The sequence below is a fragment of the Amphiprion ocellaris genome, chromosome 1 (assembly GCF_022539595.1).
Source record: "Amphiprion ocellaris isolate individual 3 ecotype Okinawa chromosome 1, ASM2253959v1, whole genome shotgun sequence".
NCBI classification, from domain to species: Eukaryota; Metazoa; Chordata; class Actinopteri; family Pomacentridae; genus Amphiprion; species Amphiprion ocellaris.
Window position 1 is genome coordinate 30592404 of NC_072766.1, and position 19547 is coordinate 30611950.

The window sequence follows — 19547 nt, forward strand, 5'->3', positions numbered from 1 at the left end:
GGTTGTTTCTTGTTGACATTTCACTGTATTTTGCATCAGGAGGCCTTGTGCTGTAAGTCATTAAAAATGGATCACGTCATGGAGGTGGTTGTCCGAACTGTTAATTTCATCCGAGCCAGAGGTCTGAATCATCGTCAGTTTGACAGCCTTCTCAGTGACAGTAACATTATCCATGGACTGCCATACCACACTGAAGTAAGATGGTTAAACCGAGGTGCTGTGTACAAGCGCTTCTTTCATCTTCGTGAGGAAATCGGACAGTTCATGGAGAAAAAAGGTAAACTTGTTGTAGAATTACAATGCCTACAATCGCTGTGGGACCTTACATTTGTGCTTGATATTACAGAGCACCTGAATAATCTGAACAAAATGTTACAAGGGCGCAAAAAAATTGTCACCCAGTATTATGACAGCATCCGTGCATTCAAGTTGAAGCTCACATTGTGGGAGACGCAGCTTGCCAGTGGTGACACTGCTCATTTCCTCTGTCTAAGAGATGTATGTGCAGCCAGCATCAATGCTGACATGAGACAGTACAAAGACAAGATTACAGGATTGCTGTGGGAGTTTGAGAAACGATTTCAGGTCTTTAGCGAACTCGAGACAGAATTCACAGTTTTTTGCTCACCATTCACAGTCAAAGCTTCTGATGTACCCTAGACATGCAACTTGAAATAAATGATTTGCAGTGTGATGTAGAATTGAAGGACAAATTTGCCTCTGTGGGTTTGGAAACATTTTATCAGCATCTCCTTCCAGGCTACCCTAAATTAACAGCACTGGCTGCAAAAATGTTGTGCATGTTTGGGACAGCCTATCTTTGTGAGCAAGTTTTCTCAGTAATGAACATTAATAAAACAAAGCTGCACACAAAGCTCACACATAAGCACTTAACTGACATTCTGCAGTTGGCTGCTACTCAGGATGCCTGATATTGATGCACTTGTGCAGACTAAAAGATGTCAAGTTTCAGGAGCACATACAAAGCAGGAATAAATCCTGAAAAATGCTGCTTTAAACATTGTTTGCACTATGAAAAAAACAATTGCTGCATGAAAACTTGCTGAGTAAATACTGTGTTATTCAGTGTTAGCAGATTCACTACAGAAAAGTTTGGCAGAATGGAATATTATTTGTAATGCATGCCATTCATGTTATGTATGTAGTTTTTATGTATATTTTATGTATACATTTTATACATAAACAAGGCAGGTGACTACTTTCTTAAATGTCTGTAAAAAATAGCTGCTACTTAAGATTTAAAGGTGTGCAGAGTTAATTTAGGTGTTCAGAATTACTTTCCAGATGTGGAAAGTGAACTTCAAAAAATTTCTATATCTTGATGAGTTTGATTTCTTTTTAAATTCCAGGGCTATGTTTTTAAGTTCCACATACCTGTGACTAAATATTTTGTGCCATTGTACAATTACTGTGATCAGTTGTAATGCACAACGCACACTAATAAAGTTTAAAATGAGGCATGATGTTGTTGAAATTGCACTTACTTTTCTGAATAAACCTCAGGTTGTTCATAATATATTTTTATACTTGTTCTTCTTTGCACTAAAACATCGGAAAGACTTGGACTTATCGTTACTTCTCAGTAATTATGATATAAGTTTACTGGTCTGGCCCCCTTGAGATCAAATTAGTCCGTATGTGGCCCCCGGACCAAAATGAGTTTGACACCCCTGTCTTAGACTGTAAAAATGTCAACAGCTGATTGCACATCAGTAACTTCTAAATCAACATTTTTCTTTGTGTGAACAGGTAAAACATGAACTGATTATCAGGCTAAAATTCCCCAAGATGTGAAACTATTTTGTTAATTTCATGTTGACTTTTTAAAAATTCTGCTGACATGCAAGTAGTAAACAATATAAGCAAAAGTATGCACCCTATAAAATTCAAAGAATGTTATATTTCAGTCTATGGTAGAATTTACTTCTTGGCAGAAGAGAGTTGATGTTTTATTAGCCAGTGTAGCAGAGCAGAATATTTGATTTGTTATTCTCCTAGCTATCAAAACCAATGCATCTTTTTTGTGTTTGGAATAGCAGCAAATCACACCGCTCCACCTGGCTGTGTTCAACAATCACACAGATGTTGTACGACGGCTTATAGATGCTGACTGTGACCTGGATGTCACTGACAGTGTGAGTACGAGCCTCTACAGCTGCACTGATGTGCAACAAAGAACATAAAGGCAAATAGAAACATGTTTACTTTAATAGATGAATCAATTTCACAATGGCATGGTCATAGCTCTCATGAGACATGAAATAAAGACTGAACTGCAGTAATATTGCTTAACAGATTTCTGTCATTTGGGCCATAGAGACAGCAGACTGCACTGCACATAGCAGCAGAGCACGGATGGCAGGACCTGGCTGAGATTATTCTGATGTCTGGTGTTAATCTCAATCTGACTGACAAGGTATTTCCTCACTTGACTTTCACTCAAGAAATTATTTTTGACATTTTGTATGAATATAATTGTCAGTTGAGCATTTGACGTGTCTAAACGCCACCAAGGTCTAAAGAGTCCAAATATATCCTGAGACATTACTCTCAATTGTAATATTTAGTTAATATATTTCCAGCACTCAATTTTTAAGAAGATGAGTTGGTTTGAAGAAATCCAATCAAAAAAGATCATTAAAGATGGCAAAGTCTGTTGCGAAAGAGTTCATTGTGTTCTATCGAGAAAGCAAAACAATCAAACCAGAGCTACTCCTGAGTATGAATTGAATCTGGCCTTCTGATGTACCTGCTTTTATAGAGAAAAGTTTCTTCTTTTTTTTGTTTACTAAGTTTCAGAGTAATTACATTTTTACCAGTGGATTTGCTAATCCATTTTTAATGTTTCTTCAAAAAAAGAGTTCCCATCATACTTTCAGTACTTTCAAGGTCTTCAGCATATTCCCTTGGACATAAAATCCACTTTTACACAATCTTAGGTGACATTTCACAATTCTAGCAAACACTTGAAAGGCTTCAAATACCTACCTGAGATATGGCCTAAGGTTTGACTTTGATTTCACTCTACATAGCAAGTGCAGATGCTGACACACACCTTATATACTACTGTTATGCTGGTCACCTTTATGCCAGTTATCAACATGAACACGAAAACTTAATGTTTCCTTAGATACGTCAACCACTAAAAGTCCAAATAATAGCCAAGAATCAATTCAGATGGTTCCAGTGGTATTGTTTACATCACTGCTATAAGTGCACTAAAGGGCAGATGAATCTAATGCCAGTTTAATCTCAGTTCACCTTTTCTTCAGCACAGTTAATTATTTTTTCTTGCGACACCGCACCTTATGCTAACCCTCTATTGTACGTATTATGATGTCGGTTGGGAAAAAATGTTTAGAGTGTTTTTCTGTCATAAAATAGACCAAATAAACATAATCAAAAGAAATTACAAATAAATTATTTTTAGGGGTACTTTTTGGGGTGTGTTGTCTTGAGGCAACACTGTACCATAATAATAGTAATGAAAAAAGAGAGTTATTGTTTCAAATTTGAACAAAATTTATTTAAAAACGCATGGAAAATACTCACAGGTTAAAATGCCACTTAATATGTTAAAATGTTAAAAAAAAAAAAAAACTCTTTTTCATCAGACGACATGTCTGAATGTTGCCTGCAGGCAACATTGTACCATTGTGGAACAATCTATTGGAATTATGTGTCTATATGCAGGCCGACTGCTTATGGAAATTGATGAAGCAGTTCTTCTCAATGGCCAGTGTTGTCCTGACACACAAGTGTTGATGGTACTGATGAGGGAGGACCTCTTCACCTCTTCTCAGCCAGGTATCCATCAACATCCTGTGATGGTCTCCCCCCTTTCTTTAAGACTTTCCTCTCGTTGCAAAAGCAACTTGCAACTTCAGCTTTGAATTTCAGTAAGCTGTGTACATCTTTCTTCAGGACACCAGTCCTTGCGGTACAAGAGCCTCACATTAGCTAGAGTGAAGTCTATCATGTGGAACACAATCTTATGATACCACCTCCTTGACCTGACTTTTCTTCTGTAGAGAGCAATCAGCTAGTTTAGAAGATGCACTCCTCCCTTACTCTCATCGTATGCCTGCACAAAACTTGGGCAGGTAACCTGCACTGCTTCTTTTTTTTCTTTTCCCATCTGTACATGGAGATCGTTGGGTTGGCTGAGGCAAAGGTTGAGAGGAGATGGACAGCACAATTTTCATGCCATTTCACTGCCCTGAGTAGGACTCCATCATGGCTTGGGACTTTCTCTTCAAAGGCTTCCTGGCCTTTCTTTTTCATGTCTTTATCCTCAGAGACGCTGTACCCTCCCACTCCATTGCGCTGCACTCTTCCAATACAGTTGATCTTCCTCTTTTGGAGAATGGTCTGGTGACCCACACTGGTGACCCAATTGTCAGCATTGTGAGATTGGTTGCCTGAGATGATGCTTGCAAGTCACAGAACAATGTTGCCACTTGCCCCAGTATCTGGCATGCCGTCCACTGGAGAGATTGGGCCTGTGTGTACTTGTAGGTGATCCCATGGCTGTCTTTCATGACATAGTTTTAATCCATCACGGTACAGTGTTCCTTAGGGCAACATTTGCATGTTAACAAGTTACCATTACTTAATTAGAAAATAAAATGCATTAACCTATTAGAAATTAAGCTGTGCTCATCTATTACTATGAAGTATTTTTTTCCGGGCTGAAAAAGGTCAGAAAAGGCTGTTTTCAGACAATTTTTGTGGAGAGAAATGGTTGAGCTGATCCTTGTAGGACAGTCTGCAAAAAAGGTTTTCAATACGGCCTCCAGAGAGTCATGTGACAGACATTGATATTGGTTCCTCATGATTGTCGGTATTTTTCAAATTATTGCATTGTAACAGGGGATGTATTGTGTGAATGTAAAAGGCCAAAAATGAGTATGTTGCCTCAAGCCAACATCATACCATATAGGGTTACATTATGTAGTATAGATTCTGGACACGTGTCATCAGTCTTGTGCAGGAGAATAGAGAATGAGTAGTGGATTGAGTAAATGTGCATTTTGGTATTGCATTTTATGGCATGTACATGTCTTGTCTTTTGGAACCGTGTTTCTAACAGAAATGTTATGCTGACTATATAATGTTTATAGCAGGGGAAAACAAGTCTGGAAGTTGCAGCAAGAGGAAACCATGTCATCCTGGTTGACATGATCATCAAAGCTGACCGTTTTTATAAATGGGAGAGGGTAAGTTTGTTGACATTCTCTGTGAACCTGCAGAGTTTTTTCTGGTTAAAAGTTATTCGTTAAAATAACACACAACACCAAATAGATTCTCTCCCAGCAACATACATAAAGTAATGCATCAGAAGAGAGCACACCCCTGTGGAATATCATTTAATTTATTCAAAATTGTATCACCTTGTAGTAATTACATTATTTCTAACTTGAACAGGAGGGTATGTGTCCTTATTATAATGAAACACTTACATTTAAGATTTATTATATCACCAATGCAATGAAAGTCTGTCATAAGTAGAGTAAAAGAGTATAGTAGAGATAGTAGAATAGTACACGTACCTGGGTGTTCACCTCAACCAATGCACTGGACTGGTCAAACCATACAGATGTCCTGTATAAGAGGGGCCAAAGTCGTCTTCCCCTGCTGAGGAGACTGAGGTTGTTTGGAGTGTGCAGGACACTGTGGTTGCTTCTGCAATCTTCCACATGGTGATCTGCAGGGAATGTGGGAGCACAGACAGGGATAGAAGGGAAATATACAAAGTGGTCAGGAGGGCCAGCTCTGTCCTGATCTGCCCTTTAGACTCCATTGAGAAGGAGGGTGATCATGGACAACACCTTTCACCCCCTGCATGACACTGTGAGGACCTTAAGCAGCTTCTTCAGCAATAGGCCGATACATCCATACTGCAAGAAGGAATGTTACAGCAGGCATTTTGTTCCCTCTGCAGTCTGACTGTTTAACATGCACATGTCATTGCAATAACATATTTTTTGTCTTCACACCCTTTCAGGTGCAACAATCTACATCATGCATCACTGTTTCTTTCTCTTCATAGCTCTTGTAGTGCTACATTTTTTAAAACTGCTTATCCTGTAGCTGTTTTGGTCAACAACATCACTTAACAGTGTTTTTACCCCCACAGCTTTTCCAGTTTGCAACAGCATCACTTAACGTTGTTTTTCTTCTCCTTGTAGCTCTTCCAGTGTCACATCGTCTCTTCACACTTTTTTTCTCTCTACAGCTCTTTGTAAACAATTAAAATTTGCTCCCAGACATCCCAACAACAATACGTAAAACTGTGTTCTCTCTTTACAACTCTCCCAGATCAATCAACAAGATATAACACTCTTCTCTTACAGCTCTTTATGCATAATAATATCATTTTGCATATTTTGCAAAAGTGCACTGTCTGTAGTGACATTTTTGGAGGACAGTCATTACGGCTCTGACTAGTGTTACCCTCCTTATTACTGCTGCAGGTGTCTTTTTTATTGTTCATTTGTAGAAGTACTCTACTTGTCAACTTAGAATTAATACAATTATGGAGAGCTGATACAATTTTGAATCATTTGCCATTTAGGTGATATTTGGGTGTTGCTTTTGATGTGTTTGATCAATAAGTCGCAGTGGTGGTTTATGAAGACATGTTGACCCATTTGTATTTTTCATCATAAGTGTGTCAAGAAACTTATTCTAGGTTCCACATTTAATATTGAATGGTGTGCAGTACAAAAGAAACAGAGCTAAGCAACCAACTGCTCCTCCATGTCCTCAATTGTAAAAAGAGACAGAACACAGTTTCCTCAGAAAAACTGTGAAACGTTTTACTTGATATTACACAACATATCAGCCAAGTAGCTTGATAAATGGTTCACAGGTGTGCTGAGGCACTGTACTGTATTTGTGCATTGTTTTTGAAAACTTACATAGGATAACCTTACCAACGAGCAGGAATCCTGTGTGGGTCGACCTCTCAGCTTCAAACAGGACCACCAGCCAGAGACACAGCACTTGCGCTCTGTTCTGTGGAGCCTTGCCACCAAGCACCTCTGCCGCGGAGAGTGGAAGATTCTGGCACAACACTGGGACTTTAGTGATGCACATATACGAGCTATAGAACAACAGTGGACAGGTGAGCAGTGCTGACTTCTTGAAACCCAATTACATGCAGAACTGTATGCACTCCTGTCTTTAAGCAAGACCAAAGTAAGCTAATCCATGCAGGGGACTGGGACAGGCAAAGAAATAGTCACATTTCCAAAAACCTTGTACATTGCTTTTAATATGATTTAGCCCATGCCTAGTCCAGTGCTAATGACTTTGTTTGTAGGTATGAAAAGCTACAAAGAGCATGGTCACCGCATGCTGTTGGTATGGCTTCATGGAGTAGTGGTGGCTGGGGAAAACCCAATCAAAACCCTCTACGAGGGGCTGGTGCAAATCTCACGGGCGGACTTGGCAGGTGAGCCCCTTAAAAGGTGACATAACTGTCTTTTACTGCTATGATGCAATTACCAGTTTAACATTTGGGCCATTGGCCGTATGGTTTGGCCCTGCTCCCCACAGAGACCTACAATGTGTTAGTGCTGTTTTTCTGATTCTCCTCTCCTCTGTGTCTGCGAGATGTTGAGGCTGAATGGAAATGTGTGGAAGTTGGTGATGACGATACCTTGTTTACTTGTATTTAATCATCTAGAGTGCATTCGGCAGAAGGCCAACGCAGACACCAGCTCTCCCAAAATGTGCTCTACAATGTGACCAACACTGTGAACGACCGTAGCAGACACCCAACAAACCCACCCCTCACGTTTACAGAACTCCATCCAGCAGGCAATGCCCAGAACTGAGCCCATAAAAAGCTCTTTGTTGTCAATGGCATGACCTGCTTTCATGTTCACACTGTAAATACACTGTTTACTTACCACTAGCTAAGGGAATGCTGGATGTAAACCTGTGAACTACCTGCTGAGAGTGTACACTAAGAGTTTTTTTTTTAAATTTTTTGATGTATGTGCTTACTAATACAGCTCATACTGTACTGTATCTCTGGAAGCAAAGGGCTTTGTTCACACAATAGTACAGCCTATAATGACCATGTATCAGTCAGCAATTCAAGCATATATGTATAGTCATTAATTAATCAAAATTATTGGCACCCCTAAAATTTTTCCAGAAAATACACCATTTCTCCCAGAAATTGTTGCAATTACAAATGTTTTTGGTATACACGTGTTAGTTTTTCTTAATGTGCATTGGAAAAACACAAGAAAGTAGAAGAAAAAAACCAAAATTTACCTAATTTTACACAAAACTCAAAAAATGGGGTGGACAAAATTATTTGCACCCTTTTAAAACTGTGGGTAAATCATTTTATTTCAAGAATGTGATGCTCATTTAAACTCAACTGTGGCAAGTAACAGGTCCTTGCAATATAGAAATCACACCTGAAGCCAGTTAGAATGTATAAACGTTGATTCAACCTTTGTGTTGTGTGTCTGTGTGTATCACACCAAGCATAGAGAAGAGAAAGAAGAGCCGAGAAGTATCTGAGGACTTAAGGAGCAAACTTGTGGAAAAATATGAACAGTCTTGAGATTAAAAGACCATCTCCAGAGATCTTGAAGGCCAGTGCTCTGGATCGTAGTGGAGGAAGCCTGCTGGGATCTCCAGTGTTGCTCCTTTAGGAAGGAACTGACCGTTCACCACACAGTCACGTTCGATGTTTCGTGCAAACCTGAATCCAGGTGGGTAGAGGCGTAACGCTTCACTTATAACCATGTCCAAATACTTCAACTCCTGGACATTTGTGTAATCTGGTGAGTCATATCTGGTGAAAAAATCATCCACCTCTTCCTGCACTTTGCATTGACATTCAGGGTGGAGGGCCAGGAGGTAGCAGGTGAAGGCTAACGTGTTGCATAATATTATCAAGAAGTTTATAATCCATGGAACTGTGGCTAATCTCCCTGGATGGGAACGGAAGAGAAAAACTGATGAAAGAATGCAACACAGGATAGTTTGAATGATGGATAAACATCCTCAGTCAAATTCCACACAAATTCAGGCTGTCCTGCAGACTCAGGGTGCAAATGCGTCAGCTCGGACCATACGTTGTCATCTGAATTAGAAGAAGCACTATGGCAGGAGAGCGAAGAGAACCCCACTGCTGACAAAGAGGCATAAAAAAGCCAGACTGGAGTTTGCAAAAATGTACCTGAGTAAGCCTCAGTCCTTCTGGGAGAATGTTTTGTGGACAGACTAAGGTAGAGCTTTTTGGAAAAGCACATCATTCAACTGTTTACAGAAAACAGAATGAGGCCTACAAAGAAAAGAACACAGTACCTACAGTCAAACATGGTGGAGGTTCAAAGATGTTTTGGGGTTGTTTTGCTGCCTCTAGCACTGGGTGCCTTGACGGTGTGCAAGGAATCATGAAATCTGGAGACTATCAAAATATTTTGGGCCGCAATGTAGGGCCTAGTGTCAGAAAGCTGGGTCTGTGTCAGAGGTCATGGGTGTTCCAGCAGGATATTGACCCCAAACATACCTCAAATAGCACCAAGAAATGGTTGGAGACAAAGCGTTGGAGAGTTCTGAAGTGGCCAGCAATGAGTCCAGATCTAAATCCCATTGAAAACCTATGGCGAGATCTCAGAATTGCTGTTGCAAGAAGGCAGCCTTCAAATCTGAGAGACCTAGAGCAGACTGCAAAAAAAGAGTGGTCTAAAATTCCATTTAAGAGGTGTAAGAATCTTGTTGATGGTTATAGGAAATGAGTGGTTTCAGTTATTTCTTCCGAAGGGTGTGCAACCAAATATTGAGTTGAGGGTGCCAATAATTTTATCCAGCCCATTTTTTGAGTTTTGTGTAAAATTAGGTCAATTTTGGATTTTTTCTTCTGCTGTTGTGTTTTTCCAATGCACATCACGGAAATAAACATGTGTATACCAAAAACATTTGTAATTGCAACAATTTCTGGGAGAAATGGTGTATTTTCTGGAAAAATTCCAGGGGTGCCAATAATTTTGGCCATGACTGTATATATGAAGAATTTTATGTCAATTCCCTGGTTCTGTGTGTTACTTGGGTCCTTATCAACATTAAACTTTACATTTGTTTATCAAACATATGTTAGCAGGACTGCACAGTGGAGTGGTGGTTAGAACTTCTGCCTTGCAGCTAGAAGATCCCTGGTTTGCATCCCAGCCTTCCTGGGATCTTTCTGCATGGAGTTTGCATGTTCTCCCTGTGCATGTGTGAGTTTTCTCCGGGTACTCCAGCTTCCTCCCACAGTCCAAAAATATGCTGAGGTTGATTGATTTTTCTAAAATTGCCCGTAAGTCTGAATGCGAGTGTGATTGTTTGTCTCTATATGTAGCCTTCGGATAGACTGGCGGACTACTCAACACACTATTAACCTTTCAAAGCAGAAGGATTATGACAAGATTTTCTGACTTCACCATGACACTTGTATCAGAGTGATGTGTTGTTAATAAAATATCACAATGAAATAACAGACTTTTTTCAATCTATTTAATATTGAAGCACCTGCCCCTTTACTCCTTGGTGCCCAAAGTACCCTTTTGTCAAAGTTTTTAAAAAAAATTTTATTTAATTTTATTTAATTTTGGGGTTTTTTTGTAAATGTGTGTGTGTGTGTAAAAGTTTTCAAGGCCCAAAATAATAAATAAAACAAAAATAATAATAATAATAATAATAATAATAATAATTCAGATCTACCCTCGGTCGGTCACATGATCCACGTAGACGTCCCTCACTGCTCTGAGGTGTCCAGATGTTCCCTGTAGCTCAGGAGGAGGAGGACTTCAAGAACTGATGGTCCTGATGGTGAGGAGGTTTTGCAGCGGGATTCGTTTGTGCACGGTGTTTTCTAGATGACTGACAAAGTGAAGTGAGTCTCCTGTGTGTGTATCTGACTCTACACAAGTCTCATCAGTTATAGCCGCTAGTTAACCACACAGCATGCTGAGAGGATAAAGTCTGTCAGGCTTCTTTTTGTTTCTATAGGTTTCTTTTGTCATGGGCAAAGTGCATCAGAGAGATGTATTATTTTACTGTCAGTGAGTTGCAGTGTGTTTCCTGTGTTTCTAGAGGCAATGAGGCATAGGTTATGTTATTCCACTAAAACTATGTGCATTTTCACATAATCTTGGACTATTGCAGTATAAATACAATAACAATAATAATTAGAAGAATTTGAATTGGGATTTTCTCAACCTCTCATTTAAAGATATCAGTATTTGTTTATAACATTTGTATATATAAATGTAAATGTAATATGCATAAATATAAAATATATAACTTTTATAACTTTGTTGTCTTGCACAAAGTGGATAGTCAAACTGAATAAAAGTACAAATGCACTTAAATACATAATTTCTGTATCATTTATTTATAATTTTTTTACTTTATTATTAGCACCACGAATAATAAAGGGCAGATTATGAATCAGCACCATGGAGCAAATCCATTGCTATACAGTACATGTCTTGAAAAGGTATGAAACTTAAAAGCAAGGACTCCAGGAAGAGTAGCTGCAGTTACAGTCCAGTGTCTAATGGTGATCTAAATTCAACTTCAAAATAATAATAACTAATTAGCATTGCTGAAGGGCCCAGTGGTGGCCACCTCAGGGTTTGAACCACTAACCTTCTGATCACTAGTCCAGAGACTTAACCACTGCACTATATTACCTTCACTATAAATATAGGTTGCTACAATTCAGCCAGTTTTATTGTCAGGTATATTTCTGTATGGTGTTTCAAATTCGTGCTCCATGTGCTCCCTTTTAACTTTGAGCACACATCCCAAGTTCCATATGATAAGCAACAAGTATCAGATCAGATACTACAGATGTTTACAAAGATGAAGATGGACTGGTGCAAAAAGCTACAGTACAAATGGGTAGCAGAAAGCTGGGGAAGAGTAGTCAACAACTCAATAGTTCATCCATACTTGAACATCCTATTCATAAATTAGTTGTGCTTATAGAAAACAATTAAAATGTATTCCATGGGAATCAATCTCAAACCACTTACCAATGTAGAACATTGAAGGTATCAGTTTGACTTGAGAGGTACCAGTTATTTGATTTTGAAAATTACTAGATTTATTCAATGTTCATAAAATGGTATCATGAATCATAGTAATTTGGTGGGAGTGTGACTGTCCAAAGACAGTGATTCTTGGAATTTCAAGTTGGTTGTTTTTTGTGTTTATTTTTTATATGTTTGAATTTTGTATTATAATTGTTCATAATGGGAGAGATGAATGTACACCTTTAAGAGGTCACATGGCTGCGTTTTAGCGCAAGGTCACCCGTGTGGGATTGTGGGTAATAGCAGCACGGTTACAGAGGAGAACGCCATTGTTGCTTCAGAGGATGGCATTATTGCTTCAGAGGACGGCATTATTGCTTCAGAGGACGGCATTCTGCACGGTCTGAGAGGTGCACACGGTGAAGTGACTTTTGGGTTTTGTTTTTTTTTATATTTTTTCTATTATTTGTTCACATGCATTGTCTGGCACTGTTGTACTGACGTGTGGGACCTAGCGACGGAAAGCTAGTTTGGAGTCTGTCTAAAATTACGAAATTTCTTGTATATTTTTGACATACTTGTATATTTTTTTATTGTCCTAGTTTTCACAGTGTCGGCAGAATGCAGGGAATAAAAGTCAAAAGACATCTGTATGAAGCGTGGCCTTCTTTACATCAGACCGGAGTAGCTACAGTCCACTTAAGTTGAGACTTTACTACTTTAGTTATGAAAATTACCTGAAAGAAATAATGCAATTAAACAAAGTACCAAAACACACATCTCTACTCAGGCAATTCACCTCTGGTTTATTTGCAGTTTGTTAAAACAACAAAAGGCAAAATATCAGAGACAGACTCATAGGTTACACATGCAGATGTGCTGAGGCATGTTGTGGAATGTGCTCTGACATACGTTAGAACAGGTATCAGCTTGTCACAATGTGTAGTGTTTATTGATGCTGTAAATGCCAAAAGGAGTAGGATGTCAGGAGGAGGTCATCTCATGAGGACGTCAAGGAAGGGTCTTCACACGTAACAGGAGGGTAGAAGAGAATTAGAGGCTGTAACTATTTCTAATTAAAACAGGCTCTGCGGCCCTCTGGCAACACATAATCTATCACTGAATATCAACACTAACCTACTTACACGCAGTATCACCAGGAAAAGGATTTGGTAAAAATAAAATGTAAAATGTGCAGCTTTTATCATAGCCCATGCAGAAGAACATCTCTAGTGATAAAACGTCTGTTAGCTGTATTAGAAGATGTTTTCCCAGGCATCCTTCCGCACACAAAAATGTCCATCCTGATGGTTTCTAGTTTATTAAATGATGATTTTAAATGGGTACAATATGATGAAGTTCATCACTGTCTTTGTGAAAGTCTTTAGTTGGTCGATCTCTGTTCCCCTGTGGGTTGATAACACCCTTTCAACATGTTAGATACACTTAGAAATGTATTGTCATGTAACTAAAAGACATATACAACAGAAATATTTTGACTTCAAGCTCATTATACATCACTGAAGAAAAAAAAGTGAATCATACATTCCATGAGTCTGAGCTGAGGGCTTAAATTTTAGGTGACTATATATTTACAGCAAGGGGGAATTAGACAGTGTAGACTTTGTCTACATTACATATTACACTTCCATTCTTCAGTATGTTATCCAGTCACTCCCACATATGTTTTTGCAGTTTAATAAATACAAAAAAAATATCATTCAGTCTTTGTGCTTGAATATCTAAAGAGCTGCAGCTTCGGAAGAATGCCAGACAATTTATTATGTTAGTATAAGGCAAGACATCAATGTTGAAACAGTGTTGCTCTGCTAGGTTTGACTGATAAATCACTTTTTATGAAAACCACTGAAAGGAAAGCTTAAATGAGTCGATGATAGTTCAGAAGACCATCAGTTCATGGATATAAGGCAGAAAGTCATTAATGCTGTCACCTCGATCACCTACTCTCACCGAAGTCCCACTGAGCAAGACACTGGTACTGCTTTTCAGAGGCATCAAGAAATTTCTCCTCTAGCAAAAAACTGAATGCAATGTCCCTTTAAATTAGCATCCCATACTAATAAGCAAGATTCCCCAGTCCAAAAATTCCACAGATGCAGTTTTCAGATGTCATGTGAGTATAATGACACTAACTGTATACACTGAACACTACATGTGACTTTAACCATGAGTGCATTCATTTCCATTTTCAGTACACAACTTTAAATCTGACACCACACCTGTGTGGTAAATATTTAAACACACATTTGAAATGGACAACTACATTTTATTTACAGTTGCTAAGTCTATGCTAACTAGCTAGGTTGCATTACCCAATATCACTATGATCTGCTTAATGGATAAAAGGTTTGGCTCAGAAAACCCTAAATCTGAGTATCTGAGTAGCTGTGGCTGGCAGTTTGGGTTTTAATTAAATCTAAGCTCTGTAAAGCTGCAATGGCCAACTTGTCCCCTTGGTGCATTCAGCGATTACAGGATTTTGAACTGAAGACAAGGTGACATCAATAAACTGCACTTGGCAGTTTGCTGATGATACAAAAGACACAAAACAGATAAGAGCTGTTTCTTCCTATAAATGGAGAGCTGACAGGCAGGAGCAAAAGATGGAAATGATATGACAGTTGCATATAATTATACATTCACCAGACAGAACAACATTAGCATTCATTTGGAGTCATGTTGATTAAAGCACTTTAAAGCTGCACTGATTATTGTTTTAACATTTAAAACAGATCATGACTATGTGTAATGGAATAGGGGTTGATCATAGTGACAAACTGGGCAGTTCCACACAGTATTTTCGAGTCTTGCCGCACATTGTTTTGCTATTACAGTTTTTCCCACAAACTTCTTTGCTTGTTTCACACAACAGCAGGAAGCTTTTTTTTCTCTGGAACATGTTTGGAAAGAAATTGACTGCACTCTTAACTGCCCAGCCCCACACAGCTAAGCCTTTTTTTGACATGGGATACATAACATTGCTGCTTTATTAAGCTATTCTCAATGGGTCACGTTTACTTTAATGTTCATCACAGCTTCATTCAGAAACACCCACCACAGTTGTGATAGATCCATGGTGCATGTGATATTCATCGTACATGTGAGACTGGACAGTACATCAACTGATGTATGATACTTAATAAAACACTAATAAACAAAAGTGTAAATCTACACTAATAGTAAGTTTAGAAAACTGTTCAAATAACTAATAGACTACTTCATTTATGATTTCCTACACACTGAAAATACTGTCCATGCATGATAATCTAACGATATCTTTACTGACATTAAAATAAAAATGTCCCAACAGCTGTGATGGAGCTGTGGACTCAATGTGAGGACGATCACTATGTAACAAATGATTTAAATGAAACTTACTCACTCTGTGACTGTGAGCTCACCTGTCTGATGTTAGGAGAAGTTCAAACTGTGACTTGTTGGATCCTGATAATCCTGTCTCCATATTGGGGATAATTAATAATTACAAGTAATTGATAAAGTTACTGCTGCTGTTCCATGTGCGTAAATGTATGAAACTCTCTCTCTCAAAGATGCTCGTATAAACCCTCCTGCTGTCTGATGCTGCAGGTATTTAAACCCAGAGGAAAGTCTCCTTGTGAAAACCTAGATTACATTCATTATTCGTGAGTATCAATAATATGACCTGATCTGTCTTGTTGAGATAAAGACAGAGACTATAGCAAGTGTATTCCTAAATTCTGAAATGTCCATCTTCTGGACACTTTTGTTTGCAATGGATATGAAATTTTAGAGAAGAGTGAATGAGAAAGGTGTTTTGTGATTTTGGTACCACACTGTGTCCTTTGCGCTCTGGACAAAGGACAGAGTTGGTCAACATATTTTGGTCAACATATTTGTTGACCAATCATGGTGCTAAAAGGTGGAAAAAGTCTTCCTCGAATCACTTCACATATCTTGAAGTACACTGCTTAAGCTTGAATATTTGTTGATGCGACCACATACATTTTAGACTTGTGCTTTGTTCAGAGTAAAATGCATGTTAATAAATCAGATATAATAAGGTTCCCATCACAACTTTCATGGAAAAGTTACCAGGGTGCTAATTCAGACATGAAGTCAACACGTTCAGATGCTGTCAGCTTACTGGAAAGGAAAGCCCGTCTGAAAGGGGCCCTAGACAGATGACGATTAAGAGTTAATCAAAGATGAAAGAGGCAGAGAACAGGACACACTGGACTGAAATACTCCAAATGGTAACTAATGTTGTACTGGATGTGCCAAAAAACTGTTTGCAAATCATGGATTAATGTGTCAAAAAAGTTCTGTCCGTACCCAATACCACATCTTAGCAAGGGTCCACAGGACACATGATATGTATTGACAGCATCTCAGCAAAGTGAGATGGAGCATGACATCTTTGTGTTTACACTTTAAACCTTATCAATTGTAGTTTTAAGAATTCCAGTTCATTAAAGTGAAAAATAATGTGACTTGTGCTTCCAGGAATTACATCACTGAACCTTGTCAGGCTGTTTGATCTTTCTAAAAATGTAACAAATGTAACAAAAAACAATATGGTGCTCATACAAGAGAATAATATAAATTAGCAGGTGTTCCTAAACCTGCTGTTCATCCCAACAACAAAAACACATGTGCTTGACCATGTTGCATATACAAAAAGCACATCGTTAAATTCCTGCATTTGTACATGTGCAAAAAATAAAAAAAGGCCTGTGTAAATGTGAAACACTAATGCAGGAGGAGAGAAGCTCTCCTATTCTGCTGGATCATAGCAATAAGATACCAGAGGAAGTTCTTCTCAGCAGGACCATTTGGACGGACTGACAGAGGCTGTCTTCATTGAAAAAGCGGCATTCATGTCTTATGGGAGAGGCTTTAAAATCTACTGCAGGTGCAGTTTAGCACTCAGACATCCTGAAAGTTGATTTCCTCAATGAAGCTAATGGCTTGTTCCTTTCAAATAAATATGGTTGTGAGATCATAAATCTATGGCAAAGTACTATCTGTGCACTACGTGCTGGATTTTGAGTTAATGGCTGAAGATGTAAAATGTGTGTAAAAAGTAACATCTTAACTTGGAATTCTAATTCTAATGTGAACACATCAAAGTTCAAGTCCTGAAAATGTTCCCGAACAATGTGAATGCAGCAAACTGACCATATATTAATGGATAACTGTTAACCTTTACCAGCCAGCCTATGTACAGTTGTGCTCATAAGTTTACATAGCCTGGCAGAATTTATGATTTCTTGGCCATTTTTCAGAGAATATGAATGATAACACAAAAACCTTTCTTTCACTCATGGTTAGTGTTGTGCTATAGTTTTTTTTATTATTATTATCAAACAACTGTGTTTATTCTTTTTAAATTATAATGACAATAGAAAGTACCCAAATGGCCCTGATCAAAAGTTTACATACCCTGGAGGTTTGGCCTGATAACAGGCACACAAGTTGACACAAACGGGTTTGAATGGCTACTAAAGGTAACCATCCTCACCTGTGATCTATTTGCTTGTAATCCGTGTGTGTGTATAAAAGGTCAGTGAGTTTCTGGGCTCTTGACAGGCCCTTCATCTTTCATCCAGTGCTGCACTGATGTTTCTGGCTTCTAAATCATGGGGAAAGCAAAAGAATTGTCAAAGGATCTGCAGGAAAAGGTAACTGAACTGTATAAAACAGGAAAGGGATATAAAAAGATATCCAAGGATCTGAAAATGCCTATCAGCAGTGTTCAAACATTAATTAAGAAGTGGAAACTGAGGGGTTCTGTTGAAACCAAACCACGGTCAGGTAGACCAACAAAAATTTCAGCCACAGCTGCCAGAAAAATTGCTCGGGATGCAAAGAAAAACCCACAAATAACTTCAGCTGAAATACAGGAGTCTCTGAAAAAAACTGGTGTGGCTGTTTCAAGATGCCCAATAAGGAGGCACTTGAACAAAAATGGGCTCCATGGTCGAGTCGCCAGAAGAAAGCCGTTACTACGCAAATGCCACAAAGCATCCCGCTTACAATATGCCAAACAGCACAGAGACAAGCCTCAAAACTTCTGGAACAAAGTCATTTGGAGTGATGAGACCAAAATTGAACTTTTTGGCCACAACCATAAACGTTACATTTGGAGAGGAGTAAACAAGGCCTATAATGAGAAGTACACAATCTCTACTGTGAAACACGGAGGTGGATCGCTGATGTTTTGGGGATGTGTGAGCTACAGAGGCACAGGGAACAAGATGAATGCAGCATGTTATCAGAAAATACTGGAGGAAAACTTGTACTCATCAGTCCAGAAGCTGCACATGGGACATACTTGGACGTTCCTACATGACAACGATCCAAAGCAGAAGGCCAAGTCTACCTGTCAGTGGCTACAACAGAATAAAGTAAAGGTTCTGGAGTGGCCATCTCAGTCTCCTGACCTCAATATCATTGAGCAGCTCTGGGGAGATCTCAAACATGCAGTTCATGCAAGGCAGCCCAAGAATTTACAGGAGCTGGAGGCTTTTTGCCAAGAAGAATGGGCAGCTTTACCATCTGACAAAATAAAGACCCTCATCTACAACTACCACAAAAGACTTCAAGCTGTCATTGATGTTAAAGGAGGGAATACACGGTATTAAGAACTGGGGTATGTAAACTTTTGATCAGGGTCATTTGAGTAGTTTCTGTTGTCAGTATGATTTAAAAAGAGTAAATACAGTTGATTGATAATAAATGGCTTCCCCCAACCACTTACCATGCGTGAAAGAAAAGTTTCTGTGTTATCATTCATATTCTCTGAAAAATGACCAAGAAATCATAAATTCTGCCAGGGTATGTAAACTTATGAGCACAACTGTATTTACAGTTTGCTATGTTTGCTCATTGTGCTTGTGCTTGTTTCCCAGATCCGAGCAGCTAGCACTCTAACAGCAGTTAGCATGTGAAATAGGCCGTGAGCGGGGCTGTGGTGGGCTCTCATTGGCTGACGAGGGGGAGGTGTAGTTGTCCTGACTATCCTTGTCCCTCGCTGCGAGCCTTTTTCCCTGTTCCTCTTTCATAAAGAGCTCCACCATGAGGATCTTCTCTTTGTGAATCTGAAGGCTGATGTCTTTGGGGATGTCTGGGATGAGCCAGTCCACAAAGTCGCTCATAAGCATCACCACATTCTGCAGGACAGAGCAGAGACAGAGCGCCTTAGAAGCAAGCTCTTACTAATGGACAGAACTTTTTGCTGAACAGCAGCCAGCACCACCACCCTACTGTATGTTTTGTTCTTCTTTGGCCTCATTTTTGCATTGATGATGAAAATGTTGATGTCCTACTGAAGCATGGTACAACAGGAGAACCCTGAAGATAAACTGACTTATTTGTCACTTACACAGCAAACTTTTTCTACAGTTTTCTGAAATAAGTCATGACAAGCTGCCAGTTATACCAGCTCAACGAAGACTGTGGTTTTAA

The 19547-nt window shown here is 38.9% G+C and overlaps 2 protein-coding genes across 20 annotated transcripts in view; one reads left to right on the plus strand and one right to left on the minus strand.

Moving 5' to 3' along the window:
- ankdd1a (ankyrin repeat and death domain containing 1A) overlaps window positions 1-12730 on the plus strand; it is a 34509-nt gene extending 21779 nt beyond the window's left edge. For 10 of the 16 annotated variants that reach the window (XM_023281831.3, XM_055011997.1, XM_035953570.2 and 7 more), the window contains 6 exons: window positions 2058-2156; window positions 2339-2437; window positions 5145-5240; window positions 6949-7150; window positions 7349-7480; window positions 7715-12730. In XM_023281831.3, the coding sequence (XP_023137599.1) occupies window positions 2058-2156; window positions 2339-2437; window positions 5145-5240; window positions 6949-7150; window positions 7349-7480; window positions 7715-7776 (690 nt within the window). In that variant the 3' untranslated portion in view covers window positions 7777-12730. The remainder of the gene's footprint in view (window positions 1-2057; window positions 2157-2338; window positions 2438-5144; window positions 5241-6948; window positions 7151-7348; window positions 7481-7714) is intronic. The other 6 variants (XM_035953564.2, XM_055012036.1, XM_035953571.2 and 3 more) reach the window with 4 other exon arrangements.
- A 128-nt stretch (window positions 12731-12858) lies between these two features.
- The window catches only part of ano1a (anoctamin 1, calcium activated chloride channel a), an 83770-nt gene continuing 77081 nt past the window's right edge, over window positions 12859-19547 (minus strand). For all 4 annotated transcript variants that reach the window (XM_035953563.2, XM_023281824.3, XM_023281822.3 and 1 more), the window contains one exon: window positions 12859-19252. In XM_035953563.2, coding sequence (XP_035809456.1) covers window positions 19010-19252 — 243 coding nt within the window. In that variant the 3' untranslated portion in view covers window positions 12859-19009. The remainder of the gene's footprint in view (window positions 19253-19547) is intronic.